Below are 15997 nucleotides of genomic sequence, written 5' to 3'. Positions count from 1 at the left end.
TTACGCCTCACGTTGACCGCTGAGTGTGTCCGTTACACACTTTGTACACAAAACAATGACTGAAACACACAGCTATTCACTGAACAAGCATTTTATTTTGAAGAAGCTGCAGCTTTTCTGTTAGTTTCTTGATCTGAAACGATAAAATAATACCCGCGTTCAGCCTCCAGAAACTAAAATCGCTGGTTACCAACACGGGGCTTGAGCAGCAGTTTCATTAATCATCTGAAGGGAAATGGAAAGTCCGTGAGCACAGAAACAGCAGGTAGCTCCAGATTTTCTCCGTTACGTCGTAGTCGGTTGGAGTCCTCTGGATCAGATACGTAGCTTCCTGTTTTTGGCAAATACCGGAGCAATGACACTCAGTTTAAACATGCTAAATCTTCTGATTCAGTTTCAAAATAAAACAAAGCGTGTCCAAACCAGATCATATTTATCTTGACTACAACAACAAACCAACATACTGGGCAGAGTCAGACCAGGAGTTACAGGTCTGAGGTTTTACAGTCCAATATGGACCAGGAGAGGATCCGTATTAGGACCCAGGGGACTCCTTGCAAGCCGCAGCCTCTGGTCCAAGAAATTAAGACTATTTAAGAATGAAGAGCTAAAATCTGCTGCTTCTCCAGTGTCCACTTGAGGCTGGCTCTGGATGTACAGGAAGTCACAAACACACCAAACCAAAAAAAAGCTGTTTTCACTGCAGAAATTAACCTGTTTACAGCCTGGTTCAAAAAACGTCTCCTGTCTGAGTCGCTGATTTCACTATTGTCACACACTGTATGAGGGTGAATTTGTTTTTAATTTAGCAGTTCAGAGGATATTAAGATTGTGAGCTCGCCCAATCAGAGGCACAGCTCAGGTCATGTGACCAACAGGCGCCCTATAGCTGTACACAAAGCCCTTGCCACTACCAATATGGCCGGGAAAGCCGATCTGCTTCATTTTCCGTTTCAGAAACAGACCGGTGACGTCATGGAGACTACGTCCGTGTTTTATACAGTTTACGGTTTATTGGTGTCTACACATTACTGTGATACCAGAGTTTTCCAAACTCTTCACTTTCAGAAAACATTGTTTTTAGTGATGTTAAACTGTGGTTTGGTGCAGACGACAGGACTAAACATGTAAAGATATCTGCAGTTTCCCAGATCCTTAGCTACATGTGGACATGGTCTGTGCCATTCCTGGTGTGGGAGTGTGCCTGTGTTCCCACATTCCCAAGATTTTTGTCTAAAATGTGATTTTTTTTTTTGTCAAGCGAAAGGAAATCATTCCTTTTTTTTTTTTTTTTTTTTTTTAATTGTTTTCTTAAGGGTTTGGCAACTATAAGCTCTGCTTCGCTAAAAGCCTTTTTATTAGCTTTTTTAATTTTTTTATTTTTGTAATGATTGTGATAATTTGTGGTCCGTGGAACCAAAGACTGTGAAAAAATTGGATGTCATATGTTGGGCTCAAAGTGAAGTCTCCACAAAAACTGCTCCCCCTGGTGTCTGGCTGCAGTATAGGTTAAAAATCCATCTCCCAGTCATTCCAGATGGGCTGTGGTCAAACTTTAAAAAATTAATCCACCTGGTAGAAATGTTTCTCACGTCTGATTGTTGTGGTGATTTGAAGATATCATTTGGCTGTCTTGTATCCAAGTCCTCTTTTTTCTGGAAAGTTTTGTTTTCATTAGTTATATGAGGTTAAAAACAAGGTTTTACGTCATGTTTAACAATGATTGACAGCTGACATTCTCGTGTATTTTTTTCTGGGATTGTAAAATATGTCTGGAGGTAGAGTCAGGAAGTGATTAGACTCTCCCAAAAAAAATTAATATTAATAAAATAAAATAAAATGAATAAATAAAAAAATAAATAAATATATATATATATATATATATATATATATATATATATATATATATATATATATATATATATATATATATATAAAATCATTATTATTATTATTATTATTATTATTATTATTATTATTATTATTATTATTATTATTATCATATAATGTTTATTATTATATATATTATTTTTGTCACCCAGCTCCACTCAGATTCTCCTAGAATCCCTCACAGTCTCTACTGCACAGACTCTGGCTGCAATAGCTGCTAATGGCGGCACCTGTGACTGAGGAAATTTGACTTGGAAACTGTACGCAGAGACACAGTTTCAGCATTTATACAAACAAGGTGGTTTTGCTCTGTTTAAGGTGCTGAAGTGATCTGGTTTAGCTGCTGCTGTTAGTGTTTGAACTAAAGAAAGTTTAGATGAAGGTAATACACTTCAGTTCATTTCAGTAAAGGTTTTTTTCTGGTGCGAGGTTACTCTTTTAAAGTAACAACTTGCTTTAATCAGCTGATTATCTTGACTTAAATATGTGTGTTTGTGTGTTTTTCAGGTCCTGTATTTTCTACAGAGCGTGTATGGACATCCCCAGAGGAACGGAGCTGCTGGTTTGGTACAACGACTCCTACACCTCCTTCTTCGGCATCCCGCTGCAGTGCATCGCTCAGGACGAGAACTGTGAGTGAACACACTTCTTTATCGTTTTACCCTCAACTCTGAACACTTTCAAGATCAGTTCTGGACTTTAGGTTCTGATACTTTCTGGAATCCCAGGCCCGTATGATGAAGTCACTGACGATGCTCTATTGGCTAACATGTGTCAGTGGATATCCAGTTTATACCGACTGGGGAAGTCATCCTGGTTTAGTTTGATATACCTAGATATACGTGTCGTAATCTCTTCATCAGATCAGGATTTAGACTAGGATACAATAGAATGTACTTCCCTAATCCAGAAGGGAAATTTAAAGTCAGATCAACAATACAAGAAAGTAAAGAGTTTAAAAAATTAAGGAATATATAAACAGTGTGTCCTGTATCCTGTTGGTTCACAGCAGGTGAAATCCTTCCAGTCTGGTGTTAGCTCTGTTAGCCACGACCTCTGGTATACCCTCTGGTGCTGGATTAGCACGGTTAGCTTCCCAATAATGATGGATGAAGGACAGGTCCATGTCGTCACTTATTAGCTCACACCTGAGAACCAGCACGTCGCTCTTGCCTTCTTCTCTTCAGATCACAGGGAACATTGGGCCTAGCACCGGTTAGCATTGAAATGCTCCAGGCTGGTAACAGCTGGTCTTTTGTGAAAACAGTGCCACCATGTTTACACACAGGATCTCCAGACACACACAGGAACAAAATAAGGTAAATACACCACAGCGGATGTAAGGTCTTCGGCCCTGTGGTCAACAAACAATGAGCTACAGCAGGGGTCTGCAACCTTTACTTTCATAAGAGCCATTTTTCCTCAGATCACCTGGATTAAAGTCATTTGGGAGCCACAAAAAGGATTTTATCTTCAGAATAAAGACAGAAAAGTGTCTAAAATTCTAAACATACAAAAAATCTAGTAAATAATTATCTAAACAAGAGGGTTTTTTAATAAAATTGTACATGTAAGGTCTTAGTTTTTTATTTCTAATAAATTAAAATAAATAATTAAATAAAAAATGTGTAATTTCATAAATTTGCTAAATTTATTGTTTTGATAAGTTGCAAAACGTTTCAAAAATTTCAAAAATGTGGAAACTATAAAATGAAATATTTGTAAAATTTTGAAAAATTTGCAAAACTTCCAAAAAATTTTCAATGTTAAAATTTTTCAAAATCTTTTAAATTAGCAAAAATAAAAAATAAATAAAAATAAAAATAAAAAAAATGGCAATTTTAAAAAGATGGAAAATTTGGAAATATTTACAAATTGCAAAATTTTCATAACAAAGGAATTCAAATAATTTGCAAAAAAATTGCAGAATTAAAAAAATGCAAAAATCTTGAAAAATGTTTACGCTTTATTTTATTTGGTGTCAATGTCATTTATTATCAATACCCTCTGTAAGAAAAATAAAAACTCTTCATTTCAATTATGTTTATTAAAGCTACAAGGAGCCACTGCAGAGGAGTCAAAGGGCCACAGGTTGAAGACTGTTGGGCTAAGATTTGTGAACTTCAGGATTATCTTTTTGATCCCGGTGTATTTTTGCGTCCTTTAAAGTCTGGAGTGTAAAACAGGAGATAAACACAGCGAGCGTGGTGAGGGTAACCATGAACGTGACCGTTTGATGAGGTCTCCTCAGCTGTCCACGTTTCGTGATTTCAGCTGCTTGGATGCTTTAACAAACAGAGACAGCACTTTCATGTTGTCAACACACACTCCTCATTAAACCCAGTGTGTGTGTGTGTGTGTGTGTGTGAGAAGTTTTCGACTGGGTCTGTTTTCTCTTCGTTCCCTCTGCAGCTCCTGGCCTTTGTCTTTTCCCTCTCGTCCTCTGTCACTAATTTATTTTTGTTTAGATCTGCTCCAGTTTTCTGCTCACTCAGCCTGTTTAGATTTTTTCCATTCAAACTGTTTTTTCTCGGGATTTGACAGAGTAACTCCCTGCAGGGGGAAAAAACAAACTTTGACATTTTTCTTCTTACACGATTATGAAGTAAAGAACAACATGAGGCCGAGTTTTAATCGGGGGAATCTAAATGGAAATGAATTGAATTAGGAGCTCGTCTTTCAGCGAGCCGCTCCACAACAAGATCGTGCTGATTGCAAATTAGAGACGTTTGGCCACAGAGGGCTTTGTTTTACAGCTGGAACGACTCTTTTACATGACATCGTTGGTCGTGACAGCCTCTGCTCACACACACACACACACACACACACACACACACACACACACACAATTACATTACAATGTTTATGAGGACCTGTTCTGCCAATGCATTCCTTCCAAAACCTCACTTCCTAACTCCAGCACAAATTAAATATTGTATTTTTTAACTGCATTAAGCGTCCTGTTGTCTGCTTCAGCATGTCAGCCTGAAGTCAGTGATCTCAGAGCTCATTGGACGGACGTAAATCCAGTCCGAGTACATCGGGTACACTTATACTCATAAACCCCGCTGACTCCACAGTCTCTGTTTGTTCAACACTTTCTGTGAAACATGTCACTACGTTTCTGTCAGCCTCACGTTTAAGAAATCAAAAGTTTACTCTCATTGGACAGATAGACTATCTACAGCAGAGTCGGGCCAAACGTAAAGTCCAGTTTAACTAAATCTGGGCTGTTCACTGTTCATGAACGGACTGATCAGGATGTGAAAATGTGAGAGTTTTAAAAACTCGTCAGAGGAAACTGAACCAGAGTTAGGACGTGACACAGAGCAGGTCAAAAGCTCAGGATGCAGGAGGAGAAATGTTCGGTAAATCTGATCAATATCTGAGAAAGTAAAAAAAATATCTGAGAAGTGTTGGATGAATATTTGGGACAACTTTTTTTCTGGCCCTCCTTCCTTTCCTTCTCCTTCCTTTCTTCCCTCCTTTCTCCATCCTTCCTTCCTTTGTCTCTCCAGCCTTCCTTTGTGCACTGCTTTCATTGTCCTATCTCCTCTTCTTCCTTCCTTCTTTCCTTCCTCTATCCTTCTTATCTCCTTCCATCCTTCTCCTTCACGTCCTTCCATCCTTCCTTCTTCCTTCCCTTCCTTCCTTCTTCCTTCATTCCTTCCTTCCCTTCCTCCCTTCCTTCCTTTCTTCCTCCATCGTTTCTTCCTTCCTTCCTTCCTCCCTTCCTTCTTTCCCTTCCTCCCTTCCTTCCTTTCTTCCTCCTTCCTTCCTTCCTTCCTTCCTTCCTTCCTTCCTTCCTTCCTTCCTTTGTCTCTCCCTCCCTCCTTTGTGCATTTATTCATTTGTCCTACCTTCCATTCCTCCCTTCCTCCCTTCCACCATCCTTTCATCTTCCATCCTTCCTTCCTTCTTGCTTTCCCCCTTTCTTCCTGCCTTTCATCCTACCTTTGTCCCTCCCTCCTATATTTGTACATTGCTTTATTTGTCCTTCCTTCCTTCATTCCTTCCTTTTTTCCTTCCTTTTTTCCTTCCTTCATTTGTCTTTCCCTCCTTCCTTTGTGCATTAATTTGTCTTTCCTTTCATTCCTCCCTTCCTCCATCCTTCCTTAGTCCATCCTTCCTTCCTTCTTGCTTTCCCCTTTTCTTCCAGCCTTTCATCCTACCTTGGTCCCTCCATCCTTACTTTCTTTTCTTCATCTTTCTCCAACTTTTTTCTTTCTGTTTTTTCCTTCCTTTGGCACTCCATCCTTTCCTTTTTAATTCCCTTTCCTAATTTCCTTCCTTCTTTTCTTTCTTCTTCTGTCCTCCACAGTTCCTTCCTTTTTGTCCCTCCCTTCTTCCTTTGTGCATTGCTTCATTTGTCCGACATTCCTCTCCTTTCTTTTTTCCTACCTTCCTTTCTTTCTTCCTTCCTTCCTTCCTCCCTCCCTCCATCTTTCCTTTCTTTCCTTCTTCTTTCTTCTCCTTTCTTCTTTCTCTTTGTCCTTCCTTTGACCCTCCATCCTCTCCTTTTTTTAGTTCCTTTCCTCATTTCCTTCCCTCTTTTCTTTCCATACTTCTTCCCTTTTCTCTCACTCCTTGTCTCCCCTTTCTCTCCTTCCTTCTCTCCTTCCCACCTCTCTTTTCATTTCTTGGTTTGTTTACTCTCTTACCTTAACTTTGTAAATTCCTTCCTTGTTTTTTTATTTCCTTCCTTTCTTTTTTCCTTGGTTCTTTCCCTCTTTCCTTCTGTCTTTGCTCTATTTTTTTCATTTCCTTCCTTTCACTCTTTCCTGCTTTCCTCCCTTTGTTCCTCTATTCTTCCCTTGGTTCCTCCCTTCCTGCTGTACTTCTTCCCTCCAATTTTTCTTACCTACCATTTCACCTTTCCTAACTCCCTTTCTTCATTCATTCTTTCTTGTCCCTCCCTTCCTTCCTTCCTTTTGCTGCAGGTAAACATAGTCTGTATATAAGAATCAATCCTGGTCAAATCCAGATCCTGATCCTGATCCTGATCCTGATCCTGATCCTGATCCTGATCCAGATCCTGATCCTGATCCTCCCATAAAACCATCCTGACACGTTTCCCCATAACTCTGCAGAAAACTGACCACTGATCATCTGGGATCAGAGACACCTGAGGGGCAGGTGAGCTGTGATGTCATTAGTCTGTGACGATGGCGAGCTGTGGCGTTTAGCTCCTGTTGCGTCTCCTCTGTTTGAGGAGCGTTACAGAGGAGCAGAGTCTCTGATCCTCCCTGAAACACAGACCCAGAGACCGGATGAGGAGGAGACGATGGTGAAGCTCATGAAACTTAAACATTTACAGTAAAAGCTTTTTATTCCTTCGCTGTGACAGTGATTTGATGTGAGGATAGAAAATGAAATAAGCTGAAATCTTCCTCCTCCTCCTCTTCTTCGCTGATCTGTGGCCGACTCTGTGTCTCTTCTTGTTCCTAAAGCTTCAGAGGAAACTGACCATAAGCAGGGAAAGATCCAGAAATATGCCGTGTCCCCACTCTCTGCTGCTTAATCCGTCCCAGATGGCGTCTGTGTCCCTTTTCAATCCAAACTCTGGGTCCATCTCACAGCAGGGAGGGGACATCCTCCTCGTTTTTAAAAAAGAAAACACAGAAAAGGAATTAAAACACCTCCAAATCTTCTCCTTGATGTACATCCAACGATTCAAGTTGAAACTGTTTATTGTTGTGTGTGAAACGTGTGTATGGAAACCTTTCCTTTGCTGTCCACGATGAACGTCTGACATTAAAAGATAAAAATAGACTAATTAAGGCAGAAAAACACAAATTATTGTATTGTCTGGACTTTTATTTGCATTTATTCAGAATGATTTAGTATGTTCTCAGTATTTCAACAGAGAATTACTGTATTTATAGATAACTTTGATATCTGTGGTCATAGTTAAGTTTCAGTTTCTCTTCTCTACGTGTGCTCCTCTCTCTCACTCCGCACCTGCTCTACTGTGAGTTTTGCTGGTTGGAGTTTTGACCCTGGTTTGAGGCTGAAATCCTGAAAAACTGACGTCAAACGAGAATAAAAAAGATGCAACTGAACTTTAATTTCTTGAAATTGCGTTACCAGTCTGATTAATATTCCTCATGAATGAACTAAGTGATCTTTTCCATGAAAGTATCCAACAAGACAGCGCCTCATGCAGTGAGCTGAAGTCACAGATGGTCATTCACCGCCTGGTATTTGATACTAAAGTATGACAATAGCATCTATAACATTAATAAAACATGTGAAAAGTTTAAATCAATGTATTTTTTTGGTGGATTTTGTTGCCTAATTCTCTGTCAAGAGAGCGTGGATGAAGCCGGTGATCACTGTTTGTCTCACAAACATTCAGATCAGTGTCCTGCCGACAGTTCTGTGCGTCATGTTGAGTTTCATTCCTTCGTTAATAAAGTGATTGCTGGTCTTGATTCAGTAGCAGGGTATAAAGGCTTTGGTTTGAAGAATCTGGTTTGTCCAGTAGGGGGGTAGTTTTATCGAGCCGCAGCAGAGCTCACCTTTGATGGATGTGGCTCATATAAAGCTCCTTCTTAACATTTTGTAAACACTTTGAAGTTTATTCTAGTTTATTTTAAATTGTAAACAAACAATGGAACAGTTAAATCAAGCTGAGTCTCTCAGTGCAGTGATGTAATGAATATGAAAAAAATAATCTGTGATGGAACATCTGACAAAACATTCTAGAAGATGATAGAGGCTCTACACACGGAACATTCTAGAAGATGATAGAGGCTGCACACGGAACATTCTAGAAGCTGACAGAGGCTGCACACACGGAACATTCTAGAAGCTGATAGAGGCTGCACACACAGAACATTCTAGAAGCTGACAGAGGCCGCACACGGAACATTCTAGAAGCTGACAGAGGCTGCACACAGAACATTCTAGAAGCTGACAGAGGCTGCACACGGAACATTCTAGAAGCTGACAGAGGCTGCACACAGAACATTCTAGAAGCTGACAGAGGCTGCACACGGAACATTCTAGAAGCTGACAGAGGCTGCACACAGGGAACATTCTAGAAGCTGACAGAGGCTGCACACGGAACATTCTAGAAGCTGACAGAGGCTGCACACGGAACATTCTAGAAGCTGACAGAGGCTGCACACGGAACATTCTAGTTTGAGCTTTGTTTTTTAAGGACATTACTAAAAGTTATCAGTGAAATGCAGAATTTAGAGCAGAGTTAGCTGCTTTTTTCTTCTTCGTTGGATTCATTTGCAGGGTAAACTCTGTCGCACTGCTATGGCGTCACACTATAACGTGATCAACACTGCTATCGGCATCTGTCTTACACGCCATCTACCACAAGGGGGCAGGGTTGGCTGAGGAAACACAAACAGGATCAGGCTTTACTGATCCAAACTGGACCACTTTGTGGAACCAGGGCTGAACTGTTTCTCCGTGACCCAAAACTTAGACCCTGTGGAGTGAAACCAGCAGAAACAGCTGTTGATATGAACAGTTTGAGGTGGAGTTCATGATCCTCCTGCTTCCTCCGCGCCCTGAAGCCTCCAGATAGGCTTCAGGCTCCAGACACCAGGCTCTCAGACTGGATCAGTCTCCCTGCATGTGGTCCTTAGAGGTAGAGAGGAGCCGACGCGCTGAAACATGGTGTACCAACACACGGGCAGCAGTGAAGCTTTTGTTCCACCCTGCAGTCAGAAACATTTCTTCACATCCAAAAGGAAATAAATTAGATTACTCCTCTTTGTGCGCTGAAAGTCGGCAGCTCTGCTCTAAATTAAAGACATCTTCCTCCTAACTGCGTTTGGGTTTTCCATTGCATCGTTATCGGCTGATTGAGTGCACAGAGGATGAGCGTGACGTCGAAACCCTGCAGAGAGGGCTGGAGATCTGTGTGTCCTCAGCGCAGCATATTTACCCATCATACCCCTCTGCTATCTGCTCAGTTTGCTCTTGTTCTGTGTCTGATTGTGGAGATAAGCTGTCTGCACCGTCTTCGTCTTTATGCACGTTTAAAGAGAGTGAGAGGATGATTTTGCCTTGAAGCAGTGAATAATAACTTCATTTTAATCCACACAAACATCGACAGATCTTTCTCTGTGTCTCTGGGACTAAAAGTCTCTGAAACTTCTGCACTTTGATTTAATTTTTGTCATAGATTAAAAAAACACGCCACAAAACTTACATTACACACGCTCAGAAGTCACATTAAAGACAATGTATACGTTACAGCCAAACCACACAACAAAGAAAACACACACATACACACACAGCTACACACACACACACACACACACCCTGCGGTTGTTTACTCGTGGACGTTCCATCCAATCACAGCTTGTCCTGTTGACGGAGCGCAGCCCGGCCGCCGCCTAACAACAACAGCATGTTCACTGACAGAAAAATCAAATCACTTCAAGGGGACTCCTCTTTGTCCTCCTCCTTTTGTTTGCATTCTTCTCCTCATCCCTCGCTCCTCCTTTCTTCTCTTTCATCTGCTCCTCCTGGGTTACACCTCCTCCACGCTGTCCTCCGTTCCTGCTCTCTGGCGTCCAGAGGTACGGCGAGATGTTTTTATACAAACACGGGAAAAAGGAGGAAGAGGAGGAGAAAGTTTGGAGACAAAGACTGAAGACACCTCGTCTTTCTTTACAGTAAACAGTTTTTGAGCCGTCACATTATGATCGCCGTTATTATAATTACCTTTATTGATCTGAAACAGCTTTATTATCCCGGTAACTTATCATTATTGATCTCCAACAGAGCTTCAGTGACTTAATCTGACCGATAGCTCACAGCAGTAAAGAGCAGGAGACAGAGACGCACCACAACAAGGAGTTACAGACTGTTCATCGCTCAGAGGAGCTGAAATTTAAGCTTTTTACATCTTTGTTGTTCGTGTCCTCATTTTCTACAAGTTCAGGGCTCTGCAACCTTTACTTTCACAGGAAGCATTTAGCCTCAGCTCAAATGTATTACATCATTCAGGAGCCACAAAATCTACTTAATCTTCACAATAAAGACAATAAAAAATAAATATTTTATTCATTGTTAAAATGTGGTGAATATTAGGCTGAACGAAAAGGGCTTTAAATTTATAAAGTTATACATGTGATGTCTTAGTTGTTATTATTATTATTTTTTTTTTAATTTGCAAAATGTTTTTAAAAATCCCCCAAAAAATTCAAATAAATTTGACAGTTTTTTTAAAATCATTTCATAAAATTTCAATTTTTTAAAAAAAAAAAATTTTTAAAGCAAAAATAACATACATTTTTTAAAATGCCAAAAAAAAAATTCAAAGGTGTTTGAAAATAAAAAAAATGCAAAAAAATCAAAGATTTTTGAAAATAAAAAAAAATTGCAATTATATATATATTTTCAAACAAGAAAAAGTGAAAAGCAAAAATTTCAGTCCATTTTGATGTCTAAAAATTTTGTTTTAATTTTTTAATTTTTGATAGATTTGCAAGTATTTTATAAAGATTTCTGAATTTCGAAACATTTGAAAACATTATAAAAATATTATATTAAGCAAATTTGCAAAAATGTCTTAAATTATTTTTATTTACAAAATTTGCAAAAGTTTCAAAAAATTTTGAAATTTTTAAACGTTTCCAAAAATGCAAAAAGTTTGCAATATTTAAAAAAATGAAAATATCAAAATAATAACAAAAAATGAAATTCGTAAAAATTTGCAAAATTTTAAAGAAAATAATGAAGTTACAAACTTTGCTAAGAAAAAATTGCTGGAAAAATTGAAGCTAGGTCAATATCTAAATGCCAGAAACCTTTCCATTGGCACTTTTTTTGTTTCTTGTTTCAAGCAATTCAGACCTCATTTTTATCTTTGAATGACTTAAAATTAAACATGTTTGTGGACTGGTCAGGTGAATGTGGCTCATATTAAGAATAAAAAGATACTTTCTCCTGAAAATGAGACAAAAACACTTGATCAGATTTCAGATTTTTGCAGTTTTCATTTTCTCCTCCCTCCGTTCGGTGCTTTAATATCTGTACTCTCACTTTTGTAATCTGTGCTGGGATTTATTGGCAATAACAAACTGCAGAATAGCGCCAGCTGTAATTCAAACAACGTTTAGCAAACAGCCTGATTTTCTCAGGACGTAAATAAAATGTATAAACAGAGTATCCAGTTCAAAGGTTTCCAGTCATGTATGCAAACACACCTCTGTCATTGTTGTCTGTGCGTCTAAATACTGAGTCCAGATCCTTTACGTCCCTCTGGAGTCAGACTCTCTCTGAGGACACACGCGTGTTTTTCAGGCTCCTTTCACTCCACGGTGGATTATTCCTCTGATCAGTTTTTGTGTTTTCTGAGGAGCTGTTGGTAAACGTTCTGTTTGTCCATGAATTTAATGCACTCATCGAAAAGTGGACGTGAAAAAGAGAAAAAGTTGCTCTGAAGTTGGTCCGGCCTGGTCCTGGACTCTGTGGTCGGTTAGTATTCACGTCACACCCCTAACCACCCCCCGCCATCTTTATGTGGACAGAAATCACAGACTCGGCACTGTTGCAAACTGCATCTGCATAATTCTCCCATTTGGATGATCCATTTCACGCGCTGCACAAACCGTATCGACTCGCACTTTTTGTATATGAGATGTTTGTAGCAAAATGAATTAAGCGTTGGCGAGCGGCGCGTAACGTGGGCGTCAATAGCGCCGTCGGGCAACTTACAGATGGTGTAATTATCTCCTCGTAAGGTTATTAGAGGATCAATGGAGCCTGGTGGCCTGATGACAGAGGTGAGCTGATGAAGGATGGGGGACGGTTATGATGAGCGGACTGCAGCGCTGCAGCAGGGCCTGCTGGGGGAGGAAGACGAGGAAGAGGAGGAAGAGGAGCACGGCCCTCTCAGATCGGACTTCAAATTAAAGTCTGGAGGTGGACTGACGGGTTGATTATAAAACAAGGTATCATTAGATAATCTACAACTTTCAGAAAAGGCCCAAAACCTTCATCTCGTTAGCCTCTGGTCATGAAACCAAGGTGAGCAGTATTCAGGAGTTAACGCGACCAAAATCCCAGTTTTTCCTCGGTAAAGATTTAAATTCTGAAGACCCAACACTTTAAATGAAGCCTGAGTCTGTGCTTGTTTACATCCAGGTGGTAGAGCGTCTCAGAGTCTTGGTAGCAGACATCAATCTGAGTCCAGTGTCTGGGTTTGAGAGTCCTGCTTCCAGTTGAGGCTGGATTTTGCTTTCGACATGAACGTGACGCACGGAAAATGAGACATGCTAAATCAGTATGAGAAAACACCGCGTGGCTTTTATACTTTTTAACACTCCACCTAACATCTTCTCCCAAACTGCAGGGGGCAGTGTATCTCAAATGAACATCTATCACAGGAATAAGCTAGAGTAGAAGAAGTTGTTTATTGCGTTTACAACTTCTCTTTTCACCAATTCCTCTCCAAGTCTGACCGCAATTTCACGCCAGGAATTCTTTGTCCCGCAGTTATTATGGTTATCTCTCTGTGGTGAATCATATGAACGCCAGGTTTTATTCGTACGAAGGACACAAGGAGCTCTGGTTTGTCCGTACGTCTCTGCGCAGAAGTTAGACACTTTCAGGGATGAACAAAGTTGAAATTTTCTGCTGGAAAAGGACGGCGTAAAGAGGCGAGGTGGCTAAAATGCCGTCTCGTATATGTCCAGGTCTGTTTCAGTAAACTTGGACGCTGCTGACGGCGGCTTATTTGCTACACGCCAATTCAAAAAAGCTAACTCTTTAAAACCATAGACCGTATAAAACATGGACGTAGTCTCCGCAGCGTCACACGTCTGTTCCTGAAACTGCGAAATGAAGCTAATCCACAGATGACGCCGGCTGTGAGTTTCCTTTCTTACGGCTACAGCGCGCCTGCCGGTCATGTGACCTGAGCTGTGTCTCTGATTGGACAATCAAATAATCCTAATAACTTCTAAATTGCAGAGTTGGAAAAAAAATTATTTACCGTACAGTGTGTGTTGATAGAGAAATCAGCGTTTTGGAAAAGCAGCAACCTCCGGTCTGAGAATATGAGACAAAGCTGAAGAGCTAAAATCTGCTGTTTCTCCAGTGCCCCCTTGAGGCTGGCTCTGGAAGTACAGGAAGTCACACACACACCAAGCCAAAAAAAGCTGTTTACAAATCAGAAATTAACCTATTTACAGCCTGGTTCAAAACACGTCTCCTGTCTGAGTCGCTAATTTTACTATCAGCACCCACTGTACAGGGATGAATTTTTTTCTAACTCGGCCGTTTAGAGGATATTAAGATCGCGAGCTCCCCCAATCAGAGGCACAGCTCAGGTCACGTGACCAACAGGTACCCTATGGCTGTAGGCGAAGCCCTTGCCACTACCAATATGGCCGCTATAGCCGATCTGCTTCATTTTCTGTTTCAGAAACAGACGGGTGACGTCGGCGAGACTACGTCCATGTTTTATAGTCTGTGGTTTTGGACCAAAGCGGGTTTTGAACCAGGCTGTAAATATGTTTTTAATGCCGTAAAGTCAGTTTTTTTTGTCTGGGAATGTATTGATTATATGATTTGATTTGATTTATTTCGGTCAATTTAACAGTGGAAAATAAATACTGAAAGTAGAAAAATTCAAAGGCAAAAACAAACAGAAAATGATCGAGCCCTCAAAAAAAAAAAACAGAGAGTGACCGAAAAGGTGTAGGCTGAAGCGGAGCTTATAACACCTACCCTTATCTCAAAAAGTAAAAAAAGAACGAAAAAAGAAAAAGATAAATAAATAAATAAATTATATATATATATATATATATATATATAAATATATATATATATATATATATATATATATATATATATATATATATATATATATATATATATAAATTATATATATATATATATATATATATATATATATATATATATACACATATATATATATACATATATATATATACATATATATATATATATACACGTATATATAAATATATATATATATATATATATATATATATATATATATATATATATATATAAATATATATATTCACATGTACATACACATATATATACTCTCTCGCTCGTTCATAAATAGCAACAATATGATATCTTCAATAAAAGTATCTAGCGTTTTGGTCTACATCCATGTTTACGTACATACATCCAAGTACACAAATATACATATTTATATAAAAGTATATGAACTTATGCATAGATATGTACAATGTACAAAATATTATATACAGGCATATAAAGAAATATGTATATAAATATATACAATTACATACATACATTTGAAACAATAATAATAATAATTATAACAGTAATTATATTGATATGTAAGTATAGTATTCATAGCGCAAGTCTAACATGTTTATATAAAAGATGCACACATTGCTATATATATATATATATATACATATAAAGCCATATATACACTTTCATATTTTCAGATATATACTCTCCATATCAGACAGTTAACATGAGATAAATAAGATTTAAAGGCACTTAGATATTCAGAATAATAGGCATATACGCTTAACATGAGCGATATAAGTTTTCTACAACACATTTAAGTGTTATCTATATGACATATGAATAATGGAATATGGAATGTACGTGACTTCTGGTCTTTACCGTAACTCCTCAACTATTTGGGCTCCTGAGAAATTTCAAATGGCTCCTTAAAGAAGAAGAAGCAAGTGTGGAGATATCTGGGGTATCACGTTGCCGTATGGGAATCAACACACAACAACGCTCCAATCACAGGAAACAATTGATATAGGCTGTTCTTATTACCGTAACTCTTTGGTTATTTGTGCAAAAGAAAAAAACTTTACTATTCTTTTTGGCTCAGCTAAGATCCAGGCGGTAGAGAAAGAGGAAGAGGAAGAGGAAGGGACCAGAATGATTTCTCGGTTGTCAAACTTGGATGCTTTAACGTCCCTTTAAAACTCCAAACCCTCCTTCCACAGACCCGTTTGACAGAATGAAAAGTGAAACCATCCTCAGCCGGTTTAAGGAAGTCCAGCCCTCTTAGTGTCAGATCAGATCTAATGAAGGGTTACAGAGTCCAGGTCCGTCAGTCTGTGAGGAACAGGACAGATCCCAGCCCTCTGTGGGTCAA

At 39.1% G+C, this 15997-nt stretch overlaps 1 protein-coding gene across 1 annotated transcript in view; it reads left to right on the top strand.

The window, feature by feature from the left end:
- Positions 1-15997, top strand: part of prdm6 (PR domain containing 6) — an 88218-nt gene that overhangs the window by 44037 nt on the left and 28184 nt on the right. The window contains exon 5 of the mRNA XM_074671120.1: positions 2398-2522. Coding sequence (XP_074527221.1) covers positions 2398-2522 — 125 coding nt within the window. The remainder of the gene's footprint in view (positions 1-2397; positions 2523-15997) is intronic.

The sequence above is a fragment of the Halichoeres trimaculatus genome, unplaced genomic scaffold (genome assembly GCF_033239565.1).
Source record: "Halichoeres trimaculatus isolate MK-OKI-2021-1 unplaced genomic scaffold, fHalTri1.1 fHalTri1_scaffold_5, whole genome shotgun sequence".
Lineage (NCBI taxonomy): Eukaryota > Metazoa > Chordata > Actinopteri > Labriformes > Labridae > Halichoeres > Halichoeres trimaculatus.
The sequence above is the reverse complement of the archived record's forward strand: the minus strand, read 5'-3'. Positions and strand labels throughout refer to the sequence as shown.